At 38.4% G+C, this 21,650-nt stretch overlaps 1 protein-coding gene across 4 annotated transcripts in view; it reads left to right on the forward strand.

The window, feature by feature from the left end:
- The first annotated feature begins 1,582 nt into the window (after positions 1 to 1,582).
- Positions 1,583 to 21,650, forward strand: part of LOC139971701 (uncharacterized) — a 37,227-nt gene continuing 17,159 nt past the window's right edge. For 2 of the 4 annotated variants that reach the window (XM_071978409.1, XM_071978411.1), the window contains exons 1-5: positions 1,583 to 2,239; positions 4,700 to 4,771; positions 9,403 to 9,490; positions 11,503 to 11,565; positions 18,164 to 18,234. In XM_071978409.1, coding sequence (XP_071834510.1) covers positions 4,703 to 4,771; positions 9,403 to 9,490; positions 11,503 to 11,565; positions 18,164 to 18,234 — 291 coding nt within the window. In that variant the 5' untranslated portion in view covers positions 1,583 to 2,239; positions 4,700 to 4,702. The remainder of the gene's footprint in view (positions 2,240 to 4,699; positions 4,772 to 9,402; positions 9,491 to 11,502; positions 11,566 to 18,163; positions 18,235 to 21,650) is intronic. The other 2 variants (XM_071978410.1, XM_071978412.1) reach the window with 1 other exon arrangement.

The following is a 21,650-nucleotide window of genomic DNA, read 5'->3' on the forward strand; positions in this document are numbered from 1 at the left end:
CAAATTTTTCGTGGGGATAAGTAGTGGGTTGGGGGGGGGGGACGGCTTGTCGCCTTCTCTCTGGCTATGCCAAAATTTCTTCTCGCAGAGAGTTGTGGATGAGTGGAATAGCCTGTCTGATTCGGTTGTAATGTCTGAAAGTGTAAATGCCTTAATTAAGAATACACTTGGGTTATTTCCGGGTGTTACTAAAACGAATGACAATTGCGTTACACATAACGAATGACAATATGTTGTACACACTAAAATATTGCGTTGACTAAAACGAATGACAGTAATGACAGCACAGACATTTGCTTCAAATGGATATCACAGTTCAGACTTCGTGGGTATCTAGATCTAGTAAAATACGGACAAGATAAAAACGCACCTTATAGTAAGCGAAATTGTAAGTCTGATTTTAAAAAGTATATTTAACGTCATTTTTTCCGATATTAATTGTTAGAAACTAACAATACTATATAATCTTGAAACGTCTTCAGTTCTCTTTTTTTTTTTATAAATCTACAGAGGTAAAAAGCACAGCACTCAAGCGCAATGTGGTTTCTATCCGTAAATTACACCAAAACACTGCAACCGCGTGATGCGATTTTCCTCAAATCATTTTTGCGCAGAAAATCAATAACAGCATTTACTCCACTCCGTTAATCATTCATTCTCCACTCAACACTGTCCTTCGTTGTCATTCGCTGTCATTCGCAAATGATAATTAACCCTGTACAAAGTCAATTGTCATTCGGTCATTCGCTGTCATTCGTTTTAGTTTGTCCCGTTATTTCCTGCAGTGTGGGAGACTGCTTTCTTTTGAGTATTTGAGTTCTTGGTTTTTCGGAGTGTTTTCATGAGGACAATTTCCTCCCTGACATTTTTCTTACCAAACAGAATTAAGCCAATGATTCACTTGTCTATAACTTAAACAGTGAGCAGACGATTTTGGTAACGGTTTGGTATTGTCGACGGAATTTTCATGCTGGCGCGAGAGATGGTCATTCACTCAGAGACCTTCCACTCAGAGATCGCTGCTCAAATGCAAACAGAAATCGACGTTTAACGTGAGGCGTCGTCCACTTAGATATGGTCGTTGATACACAGACCGTCTACTCATAGATCGCTACGCAAACACAACCAACCTTTCAGGAACAAACCGTCGCGACGGAGAAATGGTCGTGATTCAGAAATCGTCCATTCAGAGATCGTCCACTCAGAGATGGTCGTGATTCAGAAATCGTCCACTCAGAGATGGTCGTCTCAGAGATGGTTCATTTGAGTGACAGCCAAATTTGCATATTTATATCGTGGGCGGGGCGTGAACTTTACAATCACAGAGTCGAGTTACTTCGACCGCTCGCACTGAACACTCGTACTCGTTCATTGGATTTTCAAATTGCAAATTGCTGATGAATGATATACAGCTCGAGGAATGTGTTAAGACCGGCTTCAGCAACAAAAGACTTATAAATGGACGGCTTCTGCATTTGAGCAGCGATCTCCTAGTGAACGGTCTCTGAGTGAATGACCATCTCTGAGTGGACGGCGCCGCACGTTGACCCTTTCCGCGTTCCATACACAGCTAGTTTGGGAAGTATAGTCAGTATTGCGAAGTTCGGCTATTGCGAAGTTCGGCATACTGCGAAAGTTCGGACACCCTAAGAAATACACGATTTCACCATGAAAATCTACAGGAAGAGTCAAATTTCACCAAAAAGTACGAAGCTACAGTTATTTTCTCTCCAAAATGACCCGTGTGCAAGAAATTACTTACATATTTGTCAATAAAATGACGAAGATCTATGAAGTCTGTTATAATTACTGAAAAAGCAACTGCGCCACCAATTTTATCACCAGCGCCACACTGTGGGTTGCGTGTCCGAACTTCGCAATACTCTAGCAAGAAATACCAGTTACACAATTACGAAGAATCTTCTTGGAAAACAACGTGAAAACAGTTTGCAGGAAAGAAAGTTTGGCCGTGTATCGTACTATAACAAAATTCTCCCACCATATGAAGTCTATTTTCAAATGAATTATACCAGAAGATTTAGTTTTGGGGTGTTTTAAGTCTTAAGTGGCCGAACTTCGAAGTCACCATCCTACCACTTCTATTTTTATATACTGCTCCTTGCAATTCAGCTGATCATGAAATACGTAAACGCGGGAAAACTGGAAGATTTTAACTGTACAGCACTTACTTCCGTCCGAGGGCCGATGACAACAATCACAAGCATTTTGTTATTTTTCAGTGAGTTTTAAGTTGATTATATGCAAATGTTGAAAGCTTGTTTGCTCCTATACCTAGCGAAGAGATAAAGTCAATAATCATGATAGAAATGAAATTATCTTATGTAGGCTTACAGAAACAACACTAACTAACACGTTGTAATAATTTTATGAGGGAAGGCTAGGCCTAGACCGAGTGTAATTAGGTTCTTAGGTCGGCTACAGTAGCCTAACCATAAAGTGCTGTTAAGTCAAGTTGGGAATCTCATACAAAGTTGGCGGAAATTGAATGTTCAACACGATGAATTTATGTTTGTAGCCTAGTTTTTAAAAAAACACCACTTAGCCTAGGTTTTGGTTACTTGTCTAGCCTTGTAAGTTGTAGAGTACTCAGTGACAGTAGTACTAGTCAAACAGGTTAAACTCGAAATTGTTCATATTACTAGTTATTACTATTTTATAAGGGCCTTTTTACAAATTTTATGGGATATTCTAGGGATGGGACCTAACATCCAGGGATATTTCTGGGATGGCACATAAAACACAGGGACAGCGTCTAGTCCCCTTAGTCTTACCATGGAGCTATATAGCTCCATGGTCTTACAAAGCCAATGCTACTGTATGTTTATTCTGTGGTATAGACTAGGCTAATGACACATGATACTACGACTGCTTATAGATGGGTCTAGATAGCTTTGACACTGGTAGATACGTGACTATTGTCCCTAGGCCTAGCCTGTTTACAGTAGGCTTGACAAATTTGCAACACGACTATATAGCGGTAATTTCCCCTAGCATATGCAGCTTGTAGACATCATCTACACGTAAATATATGTGGTCACAGTGCCTAGCCTAGATAGCTTCAACATGGTACTGGTAGATAAGTGACATTTGCCTCTAGCAGTATGGTTAAAGCTATTTATTGGCCGTGAAAAGGGTTACCTTATTTAGTGTGTGTATACATTGAAAACACATGATACATTTTTACTAATTATTCACAAAATCACATCTAAATCAATCTACACTAAATAATGCTTAGTCGAGCCTGTTTAGGCTCGACAAATAATTTGTCACGTGACATTGGCAATTTTCCCTAGCACTCAGCTTTCAGACATCATCAACATATACATGGTCACAGTGCCGAGTTAGCTTTGACACCAGTAGATAGGTGACAACAGTCTCTAGCTGATCCATAATAGCTATTTATCGGTTGTGAAAACCGGACTTAGTGAAGCCATATGATATCACAGATTCAAATGTGGCAAAAACAAGCAAAATGTTGAAAAATCATCCAAAAGGTGAACTGGGACTTTCTTGAACTTTGAAGTGCATATAGTGCTCTGGATTTGCTCATCAAGAGTTGGTAACCCTTGTTCCAAGATATAAGTTGTGCTGAAAAAGTGATATACGGTTGACTGGAAAAAGAATGCTGTGATTCAATGTTATTTGGAAATACTTCTGTGGTTGGCTGAAAATTGAATTTTTCAATGATCATATATAGGACTTTGTATGACATCATAATTTTATAGGGAGGAATACATAATTTATAATTCAACCAAGCAAAAGAAAAGAAGGATGTCAAGCCATGATCTAGATATTTCTAAATTTTACTGTAGTACCAGAGAGGCAATTAATCACACAAAAATGCCCACAATCTAAAACGTTGCTGAAAGATAAAATTTAGCAATGTGTAATATATATGCATTGCTGCTCAGAGAGACCATGTAGTTGTAACAACTCTTTGAATATAAGGATAAATCTACTGTTCACATCCTTCACAAAAATTAAATTAGAATTCTCAAATATAAAATTCCAAATTTGTGTTTCCTAGCATTATCATGGATTATTTTACCCATATACTGGTATTACAGGAAACTTTTAATTCACTTACCAAGTGACAGTTCTAAAAAGACACTTTACCAGCACAAACCTTTGTCATTTTGGTGTAATCTGATCAGAAATTTATTGAATCAAATCATCAGTACCGCTAAACTTTAAAGAACATTTGTGCTCTTAGCCCGGCAAAATAACTGTATACCTGTACCATCGTACATGCATGATATCATATTTTTTAATTTTGAAGAATTTCGTGAGAAATTGTAGGAATGTTAGGAAAGAGTGGGAAAAACATCTTTAATAGCTTAATAAATCACATTTGCCTGCAAGACTCTTTCTGTGGGAATTTGCCTTTGGTGAGTAAGGTGTTTGTATTTATCTGTACAAAGTGAAATTAGTTACATATTTAATTTTCAATTTTCACAAACAACTTAATGTTATTATACGTTGCTGTCCTTTAAATTTATCATCAATTGAGCAGATAAGTTCTCAGTTTGTGTGCTGGAAAAATTATTATGATCATAATGCAAGAGTTTAAGCCCTACATATTCAAAATTTCACCTCACTACTTGTCACTAGTATGTAATCTTTCATGTATAACAGGTTGTCTCAGAGAATAGTTCAATTATTTGTTGTTGTTTGACAGGAAATGGATAATAATAAAAAAGAAGCAGGTGAATGCACAGAAGAAAATGGGAACTCTTCTGTTGACAGAGAAGTAAGTCTTTAATTGAAAATTTTTAACAATTTTATATCTGAAATTTCAGACTTCACACTTTAAGCCTTACTTTGATAACAAAATTTGTTTACATTTACATATAAACATTTTTGGTTTCGATGATTATTGTAACCTATGCATTCATGTGCGTGTGTGTGCGTTTGTGACGCCCAGCTTGTAAACACGATATCTCAAGCAGGGAATATTGGACCAACTTCATGTTTGGTGTGTAAATGTACCACATTGAGTACAAGAAGCCTATTGTTTTCTGTGGAGGTCAAAGGTCATTTGGGGTCACCAGGGGTCAAAATGTGGAAACCTTGTAAACACGATATCTCAAGAAGGGAATGTTGGACCAACTTCATCTTAAGTGTGTAGATGTACCACATTAAGTACAAGCAGCCTATTGTTTTCTGTGGAGGTCAAAGGTCATTTGGGGTCACCAGGGGTCAAAATGTGGAAACCCTGGAAACACCATATCTCAAGAAGGGAATGTTGGACCAACTTCATGTTTGGTGTGTAGATGTACCACCTTGAGTACAAGAAGCCTATTGTTTCCCGTGGAGGTCAAAGGTCGTTTAGGGTCACTAGGGGTCAAAATGTGAAAACCCTTGTAAACACGATATCTCCAGAATGGAAGCTTGGGCAAACCTCACATTTAGTATGTAGAAGTACCACATTAGGTAGAGGAAGCCTATTTTTATTGTGGAGGTCAAAGGTGATTTGGGGTCACTATGGGTCAAATTGACAAAACCTTGTAAACATGATATTTCAAGAAAGGAATGTTGGACCAACTTCATGTTTGGTGTGTAGATGAACTGCATTGAGTACAATAAACATATTACTTGCTGTGGAGGCCAAGGTCATTTAGGGTCACTAGGGGTCGAAATGTGAAAACCTTGTAAACACGATATCTCAAGAAAGGAAGCTTGAGAAAACCTCATATTTAGTGTGTAGAAGTACCACATTGAGTACAGGAAGCCTATTGTTTTTTGTGGAGGTCAAATGTCATTTAGGGTCACTAGGGGTCAAAATGTGAAAACCTTGTAAACATGATTGCTCAAGAAAGGAACTTGGGCAAACCTCATATTTAGTGTGTAGATGTACCACATTGAGTACAAGAAGCCTATTGTTTTCTGTGGAGGTCAAAGTCATTTAGGGTCACTAGGGGCCAAATTGTGAAAACCTTGTAAACAACGATATCTCAAGAAGGGAAGGTCAGACCAATTCATATTTATTGTGTAGACGTACCACATTAAGTACAGAAAGCCTAATGTTTTTGGTGTAGGTCAAAGGTCATTTGGGGATAACAGGTCAAATCGTGACAACCTTGTAAACATGATATTGCAGGAAAGGAAATATCTCATATTGGTTTGAAGATGTACCATGTTACATTTAAGAAGCCTATTAGCATTTGGTGGAGGTCAAAGGTCATTTGAATTTTGAAGTTAGCAAATGCCAAACATGTACGTCACTCCCCTCTTACCTGTCTCTCCACACTAACACATCTTCCTAAACATAATATTGTAAGGGAAGCTTGGACAGATCACATATTTGGTATGTAATTGGACCACATTAAGTACAAGAAGCCTTAATGTTGTGGGCGGAGGTCAATGGCCATTTTAGCTCACCGGGGGTCAGATTGTGAAACCAGGTTTTACACAATATTTCAACAAGGACTGATGTCATATTTAGTATGTTGATGTATCTATCACATTAAGTACAAGAAGCTCGTTGTTGAGGTCAATGGTCATTTCAGGACAGCCTGTGTCATTGTGAATTTATTTTTTGTCACATCGCACTGCTTTGCACTGTATTACTACTGTATCATCAAGTATGTTGTACACCATCACTATACATTAGGTCAGATTCATGCAGAAAATAGGTGAATGTTACATTATCGAAACCGCTATGCATTCTGGTTGAAAGTAGGGTAGCAGGCATACATACCAGTCACCAGTGATCCCGGTAAGTGTTAATAATGTTCAGAAGGAGTCATCCGATATAGTTCGGTCCAGGTATCACAAATTGTTGTGTCGCCTAGCATCCACTCATGCTAGGTTGTCATCTTCAGTCTGATTGCCTAGATTGACAATAAGGATTTTCTTCTCTTCTCTCTTACCTGCCTCCCACTCCACAATTGCACTTTCTAATCTTCCTAACTACATATTTGGAAACGTTTTAGCACTTGGGCAACGCCCACTAACTCCTCCGTCCTCCTTCCGTATCTACCACTCGGAAGATACTACTGTACACGTTTTTTCCCGCAAATATTTCACTTGTAGTTTATACAACTGTATTTTGCGTTTTGGAATTCATCTTTGGATAATTCGACTACTGAAACCTTCTTTCTTCGCTGTCCCAAGAAGCACTCATAAGTAATCTATTGTTTATGTGCAATTTCTGATTGCATTTTCTCTCTCTCTGTGTGTATTATCCGCTTCCTCGTTGTACACTTGTTTATACAGGTACCGGTTGCGCTACACCTCAGTGGTGGGCGTTTTCCTCTCCCGACCGTTAGCCGTTGAGCTAGGTCCTTAGGCTTCCATCACTAGTTGATGGTTCTTCCCCACTCCCCCTCACCCGACTGCCCAGTGGCGGCCCTGGGGGAGGTTCCGTGGGGTGTTGGGAGGTTTTTCTGACACCTTGCCTTAGTTCACGGTTATGGGTTAGGCTCCGTGTAAAGGCGCTTAAGCGGTTGTCCTAACTTCGTTAGGTTCTGCGATAGTCAGTTCCCAGGCCTACCTTCCCCATGGCGGTCTTAAGTTAGCCCTGTTTGCCCCCTTCCCGGGCAGGCTTTAAGAGGACTCCTTCCTCCCTAGAGGTCAAAGCAGCAGGTTGGTAGCTTGTTAGACCCTCAGACTGGGGAACTACCCAGGGGGTTGTTCACCCGGAATCCTAGTAGGATATCTGTTTTCCCTCGGGCTCGCCCGGTTAGACACCCCTGTAGCTATTGACTGGGGACTTGGAGGGGGATCGTTCTTTAGACCCCCTCCCGTCTTCTGCATTACCACTGTCACCTTCATGTTTACTTGCGCCTACAGGCGGTGGTAATTAATTTTAGCCATCTTACGTGTATCTCATTCGTGTTTACTCTCATATAACTGGATTTTTGTTGGTGCCCACGATGTTTTGTGTCCACGCTTTGGCTGAAGCAATATCTATAGTTTTTACGTTTACATGTTGCGTGCAGTGTGGACATTTTCAAATACCCCCGACTGAGCCCCGAGGTTGAGTGGGGCACCGCTATTGCCCCCCATTTGCGCAGGCCACTGCCCGTTCAAAAATGGTAGGCCTACAGTACAACAACATATTTTGGTGTAAATCTAAACACATTTTATTTGAAAATTGATTTGGCCCAAAATGATTTAAGTCCCCAAAAATTTGGGTACAAAAAATTTTTGGGTCACAAGCAATTTTCGGTCACAAGCACTGTTTTGGTAACATTTTTTTTGTGAAAAGAATTTTGGTCTCAAAAAAAGTCCCCCAAAAATTTGGGTCACAAAAATATTGGGGTCTGAAAACTTGTTTTCTTGCTACAAACGATTTTTGGATAAAAAATCGTCCCAAATTATTTCTTTTTGTCGGAACATAGCGTCGTCTGAACATAGCGACGTCGGAACATAGAGATGTAACCAGCTCAACCCATTCACTGTGATCAATGTTAATATTTGATTTTGAATGATGTCTATGCTCAGGGATGTGCCCACGATTTCCTGAGTGCCGGGTATACTGATCGCCCTCCTGGGGGAGGGGTCAATTTTTGAAGGTGCTCAGATACCAAATGCTGGCACTTGTGTAGCTTTTTAAGCGCACACACAAGTACCAGTTTTGCTAACAATTAACATTTTAATTTTTTTTAGTGAAATATATTACGTAGCCTACCAGGTAAAAGTTATTAGTTTGTTTCAAAGAGATTTTACAAGGGACTGATTGAGAGCCGTAAGTAATGTTTCTACAGTAGCATGCGTAACCGATGCATTATTAGTCTGTATGATTTTGGCATAGGCTAGGCCCAATTTATGTTGAATATATTGTTAGGAATGTCGGGGTTTTAGATGAAAATAGTGCTGGGCGGGAATCACGATTTTTAAGACAGTGCTGGGCGGTAATTTTTAGTGCTGGACGGGGCCGCCCAGTGCCGCCCAGCGTTGGCACATCCCTGTATGCTGTATGTTTACAAATGGAGAGAATGCTCCTAGAAGTTTGTGAACAATCTCTGACAAAGTTGATGGGAATTTACAGTATATACGTGTGATTTACTGATTTCCCTCGCATACAGTCAACTCATTGGAGAAGTCCAGTGACTTAATGTGTGAAAGTAAAATGATCATCAAAGAGCAAGATTCTTGGACAATCGAACAAAATCTCCATAAGTTTGTTGGGTTACACTATAGTACAACTTAGTGTACTACCACTCGGAATATACAGCACTGAAAGATAGGCAGGGCACAGACAGCAAAACAAGGGCATGAAGGTAACTTTTGCCTTGATAGTATTTGATTAAGAGATCTGTTACATCCACAAAGATCTTCAACCTATTGCAGTTTAACAGTTATTGCTTTTTAATGTACAGTAGTAGCTCATAATATGCACATAACTCTCATTTTTCATTTCTACATTTTGTAAAGGAGTCATCAATTCGCAGTATATCTGTGTCAGGAAACAAGAACTTTGTCGTAAACAACTGCAACTTCAACTATATAAATATTCCAGAAAGTGAGTATTATATTATAGTTATACTACTCTAGATTTAATTGTTTTCTTAAATTAATGTAGCCTGTTGATTTGTTGAACATGCACACATACTTGATTGGATTAGAATGTTGCAATTTTAGCCACTTGCTAAACAATGCAAGTGCTTAAAAACCTTGCTAAAATGTGATTCAAGAAATAACCTTCGATGTAAGTTCAGGCCTACTGTAGTTAGCCACTTGAGATGAGTGTGAACATGCATAACGTGCTTTAATACAGTTTCCACACGACATGTGATGCAAATTTACTTCCAGCACTTTCACAATTTAACTCAAGAAGTGCAGGTTGGTTGAACTTACAGTAAGAGTAACTGCAAAACTCATTTTCTTGGGTCTGCGATGGAGAGGCAGGAGCTGTGTTGAATCAAACAGAATATTGCTTATCCCTTCTCGACCTCTTACAGCATGTATGATACGAAGTACTTACAGTATATGCAAATCCATTGCCATTGACGGACAGAGACTCAGTTGGGACAAGAACATTCAAACGCACTATGAATATGATTGTGATATCCCAGGTCCACTGTGTTTACATACAGTACTGTACAGTAATGGAAATCTTGGTTTGATACTGTATCATACACACTAGAACACTGTGCTGAGGACCATTTGGGAACCTTGATATATGCCTTTACAGTAGTAATGTATGTGCATGTAGGTCAAGCTGATTGGTGTATGACTTTCACTTCACATCTGCAACTTACTTTACCAACATTGAAGAGGCCTACAGTAGGTCTGCAGTAGGTGTATGGTCATTCTAGGCTTCCATAGATTGTCCAGAGGGTTATAGTTATTTCTTATAATTTGTGTTGCCAATACCAAGTTAATGAACTGATTAGTAACAAGGTCACATACCCTATATAACTGGGTCCAACCACTGTCTGTACCCATTATTTAGTATAAATCTATCAACAGTTCCAATTAGCGATAATTTTTGTGATATACCTGATGACCTGTAGCTTGTCAAAATATTTCCCACTGCATTTAAGCAATCTCAGTAGCTGCTCTCAGTCCATAGTAACAAATCTTAAAGGGCTTTGCATAAGGAATTGGAATAAAAATTCTATACTGTAAAGTCCTTACAAGTGAATTGAATGGTTGATGCTTTGTCAACATGATAACTGATACCTTTCTTTATGACTCACGGCATAAGTCAATAGATAATCCTCTTCATTTTGGTGAGCACAAGTTCATGAATATTAATATGTTTGGTTTACTGTACCACACTATGAAAATGTTTAGGCATCATAACCACTAAACATTTTTCGTTTTCTGGTTACTTTTGTCATGTAGTGGATGTAGTTGATAGTCTGGCATGTCTATTTTGAGATTTTTAAAAAAAAATGATTATTCTAGGTTGTTCGATGGGACCAGCCTGTTTATGGTTACGGTATATACGTAAATTTACAAGACACCTGTAATCGATAGACCCTGGAAGAGCAGGTCTTCCTCATCTTTATTGATAAAGTAGCAAAACTTTTAAATCAATGAAATGTATTTCCCGGTTTCAGATGACCCAACCATTATTTTGGTGGCCAATCACATGTCCTGGGTGCAAGTCTGGCAATGGAGGGATGTTGAACAAAATGGAGGCGCACCTACAGTAGCTTCCAAACACAGATTTTGGTGGGAGAGATTCTAGTAGGAAGATTCTGCTAATCTGGTATAGAGGGAAAATGTAGTATGAACCAGAGAGACCCTTGTACATAATTGTAAATAGTAGTGTTAGCTGTTTGTCAGTTTACACCTCCTCCTTCTGGACAAGCAGAATCATTGAAGACAGGTACTGTTGGCGCATTTGAGGGAAAAGGAAAGTTACAAATATTTGAGGGAATTGGATCCCAAAATTTGGTATCCACAGTTTTTTAGTAGGTATACATTGACTTCAACTTTTGTAGTGAGATGTAAGTAGTGTCTGCAAAGTAATGACAAATCTCTTGACCTTACCATTATCGTATTTTCTCTAATAACCATTAGACAAAGAACTAACACCTTCTCCTTCTTTGGGACAAACAGGATCATCGAAGGCAGGTACTGCTGGTAAGTTTGAGGACAAAGGATGGGTAAGAAATATTGCAGGTGAATACTGTAGCTTGAAAACCAGAATTTAAGCTATCAAGTTGTAGCTAGGTCAGTTTTATTTTGGTGTGCGCGCAATAAAAGTTCGGTTTAAAGTTGTTATCACAGCAGACATGCCTTGGTAGGGCAGCTAGTGCCAATGGAAGTTCCTGTGTTTTACAGTTTTGGTTCCTTGCTTTAGCAAAAGGAACCTATGTTGTCAGGTTGGTGTGTGTGCGGGTGCGTGTGTGTCTGTGTGCGCATCTGTGACACTTGCGTGGGTACACTGTAACTCAACAAGGGCAGGTTGGACCTAACTCAAACTTAGTATATATAGATCCGCCATAGTGAGAAGGTGTGCCCTATTGTTTTTGGTGCCAGTGAAGGTTACCAAAGGTCAGTTAGAGGCCAAAAACCCAAAATATTAAAACTGCAATAAACTCCCAGTGACAATGTGCGACAAGATTGATATTTTGGGACAAGTTGTGAACTGGTTAGGGGAACATTTTGAAAATCAACATTCATGCGATCCGAGGTCACCAAAGGTCAATTAATGTTAAAAAACAAGTATATTTGCGATAACTTGAGAACGAATTGTCCGTTAAGGGTTGGGAGTTGCTTCAATGTAATCCAATTGTCGACCCGCATCTGGGTGACCCTTGACCTCAATTTGACCTCTGGTGACCTTTCAGTGTTTTGGGGATTTTTACAGTTTCGATGCTATTTTCAGATGTCAAAGGTACCTTCTGATCATAAATGTCAATAGGTTGACCCTGTGTGACCTTTGTGTGTGAATTTATAATGGGGTCAAAGTTTTCGGTCAGAGTTAGGATGGCTGTACAGACTTGTCGTGTTGATTTTTGGAATCAGGAGATCAAACTACATCTGAAACCTAGGTCAAAGGTCACATTTAAAAATGTTCTTATGTTGGGAGAAAACGGGCGAAAAAGAAAATGTTTGATTTTGGTGCTAGATCTGGATATAAAAGGTACCTTCCGATCAAGAATGTCAATGGGTTGACACCAGGGTGAGCTTTGTGTGAAGTTATACAAGGTCAAAGTTAATTTTCAGACATTTAATGCAATAACTCCCAGTGCCAAGGTGTGACAAGGTTGATATTTTGGGACAAGTTGCAAATGGTATAGGGGGATAGTTTCAAACTTAACGTTCATGTGATCCAAGGTCACCAAAGGTCAATTAATGTTAAAAAACTAGTATTTTGGGGGGAGAAAATGGGCAAAGAAAAAATGTTTGAATTTTTATAGTTTTGATGCTATATTCACATCTTACCGATCAAAAATGTCAATGGGTTGACCCCAGGTGACCTTTGTGTGTGAAGTTATACAAGGTCAAAGTTAATTTTCAGACATTTAATGCAATAACTCCCAGTGCCAAAGTGTGACATGGTTGATATTTTGGGGCAAGTTGTGGACTGGTTAGGGGAATATTTTCAAACGTAACGGTCATGTGATCCAAGGTCACCATAGGTCAATTAATGTTAAACTAGTATTTTGGGGGGAGAGAATGGGCAAAGAAAAAAGGTTTGAATTCTTAAAGTTTTAATGCTATATCTCTTGACCCGCTTGTAGGTGCCCTTATATTTCTTACATTTTCTACGCCATATTCAGATCTCAAAAGTGCCTTCCAGTCAAAATTCTGATCACAATTTGTGATCACATAGTGTTGGTTACTTTATGGGTACATGTAGGACCACAATTACTTGGACTATTTGAGCCCAATCTTGCTACTGTATGATAATATTATGTGTATCATATACTCCTACGCAAGGAACCACAGTGCCCTTGGGCTCTTGTTAGGGTTAAGGAACCCAGAATTTCAAACCTTTTTGCAATTTGATAAAATATGCAACTACAGCAAGCATCTTATCAAAGGTACTTTATAAGTTCTGCCCAGGACAGTATAGCACACAATCAAGGAGTAGTCTAGACTACATGGATATCTTATAATTTCAGCGAGATAAACAGATGGTTAGGCTAGATTTCCCCATTGACTTAGTGTGGAGTTAGGCTACCATGTGGACAAAATTGAAAGAATTCTCACAATTATTATTTATTCATTTGTTTATTTCATAGAAGGAACGATGAAAAGTAATTTTATGAGATGTTACTAATGGATTATAGGTTGGATGACTAAAAAATAGTAATCGCAAGTGGCTTTTTACAATGCGTTTATTCCAAATGCCATGAAATTGCGCGAATCGCGCAATCTCACAGCTACAGTAATGGGCCTGCATAATAGATAGTAGTAGTAGTAAAACTGTTTAAATTGGATATTTATATGGTATGGTCCAATAGAGGTGGAGAGCAAAAAATTAGCAGCAGCGGCAGTGCGATGTTAGTAGTGATGTTAATTATTTCTGAAGTCATTAACAAGTTAATGAAAGAAACAAAAGCAAATAGAAATTACTGAGGAAGGATTAAGTCAAGTGGGGTAAAAAAAAACAAAACAAGTTACCTAAAGTTTGCTCTAAAAATTGATGAGTAAGAGGTATTGTTTCGGTTCCAATGTTCAAGTGTGTGGAGTGGGATTCTCTTAAAGAGATCTAACAAAGATAACCTTTTTTGTAAATGGAAAGTCGTGTTTTGCGAAAATGTTGTTTTCTTTTACCCCCAAATTTGCTTAATTCGGGGTAAAAAAAACAATGCTGGCGTAAAAAAAAAACAATGCTAGAAAACAGCTATTTTCTTCATGAATGTATCTTTAATCATGTTTGCTTATGATTACATCTAAGTATGAGCTACTACCTTTACATGAAAAAGGGAAAAAATTGTGAAATTGTCTTAATTCGTAATTATGGATGGCTCGTGTCATATGTCATGCTCAGCCATATTCATACTGTACAGTGTGTATATAATGCTACACAAATGTGGTGTAATATAGTAGAAACATTAGAGTTGAGCTAATTTCAGTTACTTCTGCCCAATTATTTAACATTTAGACACATGACAGACATAAAACTATTTGCCTAACCTCTAAAATCAACATTATGGAAAAATTTATCCATTCAGGCAAATTTGGGAGTACATTGGAGCCGGAAAGTACTTGTTTTTTTTTACCCCATTCCCATCATTTTTGGGGGGTAAAAAAAACAAGGCCCCCACCATGAAGCGTGAATGAAGTTGGAGTAATTCTACCATGGGGGAGTGTAATATCACTAACTGCTATGCTGTAACTGCTGGAATAATCTCCACATCATATAAGCTTGGTGTGCAGGAGAAAGTTTGGATATGTGGTACAAACTTCAAATTTCGCTATTTCAGCATTCGCTTGATTCGATGAAGCGGTGATTGGCAGCAAAGTGACATAGAGTTCCGGAAATAATATAATAATAAACTAGACATATAGGACTTTCACCCAAAATAAATTGGAACTTTGACTAAATATTCCCCTTCTATAAAAGGGGTTGTTTTTTTTTACCCGAACTACCCCCTTGTTTTTTGGTTCCTTGCTTTAGCAAAAGGAACCTATGAAGTCAGGTTGGCGTGTGTGTGTGTGTGTGTATGTGTGTGTGTGTGTGTGTGTCTGTGACACTTGCTTGGGTACGCTCTATCTCAATAAGGGAATGTTGGATTGAGGCCAAACTTGGACTATAGATCCACCATATGGAGAAGGTGTGCCCTATTGTTTCTGGTGCCCACAAAGGTCACCAAAGGTCAGTTATGGTCCAAAAACCGAAAATATTAAAACTGCAATAACTCACAGTGCCAATGTGCGACAAGATTGATATTTTGGGACAAGTTGTGAACTGGTTAGGGGAGCATTTTCAAAATTAACTGTCATGTGATCCGAGGTCAACAAAGGTCAATTAATGATAAAAAACTAGTATTTTTGCGATAACTTGAGAACGAAATGTCCGTTAGGGTTGGGAGTTGCTTCAATGTAATCCAATTGTCGACCTGCACCTGGGTGACCCTTGACCTCAATTTGACCTTTGGTGACCTTTACGTGTTTTTGGGGATTTTTACAGTTTTGATGCTATTTTCAGATGTCAAAGGTACCTTCTGAACATAAATGTCAATAGGTTGACCCCGTGTGACCTTTATGTGTGAAGTTATATGGGGTCAAAGTTTTTCGGTCGGAGTTAGGATGGTTGTACAGACTTGTCGTTTTGTTTTTTGGAATCAGGAGATTAAACTACATTTGAAACCAAGGTCAAAGGTCACATTAGAAAAAATGTGCTTATTTTGGGAGGAAACGAGCAAAAAAGAAAATGTTTGGTTTTGATGCTAGATTTGGATACCAAAGGTACCTTCCGATCAAAAATGTCAATGGGTTGACACCCGTGTGACCTTCGTGTGCGAAGTTATACAAGTTCAAAGTTAATTTTCAGACATTTAATGCAGTAACTCCCAGTTCCAAGGTGTGACGTGGTTGAAATTTTTGGACAAGTTGCAAATGGTATAGGGTAATATTTTCAAACTTAGCGGTCATGTGGTCCAAGGTCACCAAAAGTCAGCTAATGTTAAAAAACTAGTTTTTTGGGGGGAGAAAATGGGCAAAGAAAACATGTTTGAATTTTTACAGTTTTGATGCTCCGTTTAGGTCTCACCGATCAAAAATGTCAATTGGTTGACCTACGGGTGACCTTTGTGTGTGAAGTTACTGTATGTATACAAGTTCAAAGTTAATTTTTAGACATTTAATACAATTAAATCCCAATGCCAAGGTGTGACACGGTTGATAATTTGGGAAAAGTTTTGAATGGGGTGGTGGAACATTTTCATACTTAAAGGTCATGTCATCTGTGGTCACCAATGTTATCATATCTGTTGACCCGCTTGTAGGTGACCTTATACTTCTTACATTTTCGACGCCATATTTAGATCTCAAAAGTGCCTTTTGATCAAAAATCCGATCACATTTTGTGATCACAAAAGTGTTGGCCATAGTGTTGGTTACTTTATGCGTACATGTAGGACCACAATTACTTGGTCTATTTGAGCCCAATCTTGCTTGATAATATTATGTGTATTGTCATATACCCCAAGCAAGGAACCACAGTGCCCTTGGGCTCTTGTTTTTACCCCAACTGACTATACCTTATCTTACACCTACGTATTTGAACATGAAAACATTGTCAGTGGAGAATATAATTCATTTGTTATAGCACCCAATATGTAATTCTCGAAAATCGCGATACACAAGGTTAAACAATTCTTTTCTGGGTACCTGGATACCCGACGGGTAACGGCTCTTGGGTACCTGGTTCCCGATTTTTGGACCCGTGTAAACACTAGGTAAATCCTTCACTTTAGCTGAATGTGCATACTGTATATGCCCTTATGTGTGCTTCGTAACACTACAGAGTACAGAACCTGGCGGCCGCGACCAGGATTGCTTTCTACCTCACATTCGCATGCACGTACTGTAAGACTTGCGAGTTGGAGTACAATGTGCATGCAGAACTATACTGTGCATGTGGGCATACCTCATGCTCGTTTATGTTGCTGCATATATGTGCTGTATGTCCTGGGTTCACCTCTGTCTCTGGATACGATTACAGAAATCATTTTTCACTACCAGAGAATTCCCGCAACCCAACAAAATTAATCATGAACAGTACCATACACCACATAAAATGTCTATAACCCTACACTACAAGTTGTGTCCAAGATTTGTCAATCTCCATAAGACTACTGTATGGTCACTAAGAGTAAGGTTGATAGACTAGGGAAGCCTAACGTTATGGTATCGATCGATACATTTGAGTATTACTACAGTACAGTATGTACAGTACCACTCTTGTGGAAGGCGCGCCATTTAAAAAATCCAAGTGCTTTCATTTCGACAAACAAAAAAACCTTCGGACAACCAAATGTGAAGGCAAGGTTGTCCCGAGGACAACCTTAAAAATGAGCCCTGGGGCCGGCCTGTGTATGTGGCCATTGTAGTAGAATGGTCTGCTACAGTGCTATACAACATGTATTATATACCAAACATACCTGGAGGTCGGGATTTGACTTATAGATGTATTTAACAGATTCTGGAAAGTGGTATACAGATACTTATCAACAATTGCACATCCATTGTGACAAGTGTTTGGAATTCACAAGTACTTCTAATAATGATAATATGATATTTTGAGGTCAAAAAAATTGTTGTTGTCCCAATATTTGATGTATGTCCTTGGAAAGTTCTTCATTCTTGTGGTTTTGAATTATTTCGAAGGTTATGTTTTTGACTTGTAATCAATAAATTTTTTTTCATGACTGTCAGTACAAATCTTCAATTTAAAAAATTAAGGTTACATACTGAGCTATAAGTGCAAGCCTACTGTACCTACGAGAAGCTTACTTGCAAAATTTGTTAACTGGTAAGGATACACCATCCAATTCACCAACTTCCTATCCTAATTTAGCCATGACCTACATGCATTAATCTGCTTTTGTTTAACAGATACAGTTAGAGGAGTTTTGTTACTGTTTTGCTCTTCAAAATTATTCATATAATTTTAATAAACGTATTTTGAGCTTGTAACTCAAGGCAATTGAAATTTGCTATCTAAAGTGAAAACAAATGTAATGATCTATTGACAAAACATGTTTCATTTTATTTACAGTTAAGCAACCTGAAAAAAGAGCACCTGTAAGAAAAGAAGATGAAGTGCCTTCAAAGAAAAAGAAGGGAGCAGTAAGTATTTTGTAGTACTTTTGTGAGATCTATTAGTTTTAGTATCCCTAGTTGATAATTAGTCTTTACAACTTTTAATTCCTTTTATAATGAATCATAGTTTTTAGCTCATACCAGCATGCTGGTGTGAGCTATTGTTACAGTGCAGCGTCTATCACTCTATCACTCTATCATTCTATCACTCTATCACTGTATCCGTCAACAATTGGTAAAACCGCTCCCACTCGCACAGTGTTTGATGGAATTTCATGAAACTTGGACACAAGGACCATTGGGTATAGGGCCATCAGAGATGGTCCAAAATTCGGGGTCAAAGGTCACCTGTGGGCCGTAATGGGCCATTTTGTGGAAATACGCAAAATGCTTCTTCTCCTACAGATTCCATGGTACAATGTTGAGGGTTTGTCACGATAGTACTATGGTAGTTTTACCTTCAGGGTGTTCATGAATTTGAGATCAAAGATCAACTAGGGGTCTTTTGTGGCCCGGGCCGCGGCCCTATATTTTCAAATTGCTCCTGTTCGTACAGTGTATGGCCAATTATAATAAAACTTAGTCACAATGTTCCTCGGGATGAGAGTTACGAGGGGTGTTCGGAAAATTGAGGTCAAAGGTCATTTAGGGGGTCATCGGGGGTCATTCTTTGTAATATTTTCAAATATCTCAATCTCCTCAAGATTTTGATGGATCATATTCAAAGTTGAACTGATGATTGTTGGATTGTGTATGAATAAGTTGATGCCTAAAAATTTTTGGTCAAAAGTTAATTAATTACAATTAATCCCCATTGTTTAAAAAAACTGAGCCTTCACTTTTTGCCAAAGCTCCTTTAATTTGTCTCCCAGTTTCTGCAGTGTTTGTTTACATTTGTGGTTAAGCTCTGCAGAGGCTGTTAGTGGAATTAAAGCAGGACTGGGAGTTGTTATTAACTGTTGAACTGTAAGCATGAGAGCCCTATAGCCAATCAGCACTTGCCGATTCTTAGAAGTCTTTGAGCCTGAGGTATGTAGGCAGCTTGTGAAGTTATGTCTTGTAGGGAGTGCTTGTTATGTCTGCTAAGGTAGAGGTGGAGAAAGTTTAATAGGGTAGGTCAGTGGTATTGTTTGAGAGAGTGGGTAAAATAGGATTTAAAGGGGAAAATAGGAATTATAGCCAGTGGTGTGGCCAGGATTCTGCTAACGGAGGAGGGGGGGTATCCCTCATGGGCCCAAAATTGGTTTTGTGGGCCCTACATTTTTCAGCTCGAAAAGGTATGAGCTTCTGCACCATTGGTGCTCTAGTTCTCAAATGCTTCTGGCTGCAGACTATTACTTGATAATGATCCAAGTAAAATACTTTCTAGAAAATGTGAACTGAAGTTCATATCATCACTTGATCACACCTTACAGTATAATCATAAAAATAGCACAATAACAAAGTGCTTGAAGTATTTGCAAGATAACCAAGATTACATGATCATTTCAAGATTAAGAAAAACCCAAAATAAATTGGTGATGTAGTCCATGCATGACATACGGTAACTATATTGCACAATGCACCCACCCACCCATCCAAATAAAGCTACAGTTATAAACTGTTAATATGAGCAATTCCACAGTAACATTGGAACCCAAGTGCAAATTGTTGCAACAATGTAATGATTCAAAGCAAAGAACTTTCAAATAACAGTTCAGCTCTTAATATTACAACATTCATTTAGAAAAAGAAAAAATTCAAACTTCCCTGCAATGTACGAAATATGAATATGAATTAGTTGGTAACAGCGTGATGCTAAAAAGGACGTTTTTTGATTCCTTGCTGAAGGCTCAAGGAATCTATGCGATGGTGATTGTGTGCGTGTGTGTGTATGTGACGCCCTTGGCTTGTAAACACGATAACTTAACAATGGCAAGTTGGATTAAAGTCTTACTGGGTACATGGATGCACCATACTGAGTAAAAAACCCTATTGATTTTGGTGCTCATCTCATGAGGTCACGGGTCAAACATAAAAGTTCCAAATGCTAATAACTCTGCAACTGAAGTCAGAATTTATTTATACTTGGTATTAATATGTTGGTAGATACAGCAGGTACATGGTGATATATGTTCAAGTTGATATTATGCATATTTATTAGGGGCTGGGCTTAAGTTGATTTTCACTAAAATAGCTTGTAACTGAACAACAACAAGTTGGATTGAAGTTATACTTGGTACATAGATGCGCCATAGTAAGTAGATGAAAACCCTATTTATTTTGGTGTTTATATATCTCATGAATAATAATGAGGTCATTTGGTCAAATGTAAACCTTTTCAGAATTGAATCATACTTTGTGTGAAGGTGTTATTATATAGCGAGTTCATGATAATGTATGTTCTATAGTGTTTGCACGGGTTATCTAGGTACCCGGGTACCCGCCCGACGTGATACTACCCGGTTCCTAATTTATTACCTGAATCCTACGCAAAGATTGATTTAGAAAAATAAAAAATTGGCAAATCGACGGTGAGGCAGATTTCCCATTGACTAAGTGTGGTGTTAGGCTACCATGAGGTCGAAGATACTGTAACAGCAATAATGAAGGTACCCTCCTGACGCGATACTACCCAGTTCTTAATTTATTACCCGAATCCTACGCAAAGTGTGATTTTTTTTGCAAACCGATGGTTAGGCAGATTTCCCATTGACTTAGTGCGGTGTTAGGCTACCATGTGGTCGAAGAAAACAGCAATAACGAAAATATTCCATGGATATCTTATAACTGCGTCACAATTTCAGCGGTATACTGTAGGCTAGATTTCCCCCATTGACTTAGTGTGGTGTTAGGCAACCATGTGGTCGAACCTTAATAATGAAAATATCCATGGATATCTTATAACTGCGTCACAATTTCAGCGAATAAGCAGATGGTTAGGCCTAGCTAGATTTCTCATTATCTTAGTGTGATGTTAAGCTACCATGTGGAAGAAATTATTATTTATTCATTTGTTTATTCATGGAAGGAAAGGCTGACAAGGAATTTTACGAAGTGTTTACAGATTACAGACGGGATAACTAAAAAATAATAATCGCAAGTGGCTGTTTACTAATCGTTTATTCCAAATGCGATCAAATTGCACAAATTGCGCAATCTCTCGGCTAATACGAACCCTGGGCCTGCATAATAGATAGTAGTAGTAGTAGTAGTAGTAACAACTGTTTTAGAGCTAAATTGGATATTTATATGGTGTGATCAATAGACGTGGAGAGCAAGCATAAGCAGCGATGGCAGTGCGATGTTAGTAGTAATGTTAATTATATGAAGTTATTAACAAGTTAATGAAAGAAACAATAGCAAATAGAAATTATTGAGGTAGGTTTTATACCTCATCTTACACCTACGTTTTTGAACATAAAAACATTGTCAGTAGAGAATATGATTCATTCATTAATAGC

Source organism: Apostichopus japonicus, chromosome 8, assembly GCF_037975245.1.
Source record: "Apostichopus japonicus isolate 1M-3 chromosome 8, ASM3797524v1, whole genome shotgun sequence".
NCBI lineage: Eukaryota > Metazoa > Echinodermata > Holothuroidea > Aspidochirotida > Stichopodidae > Apostichopus > Apostichopus japonicus.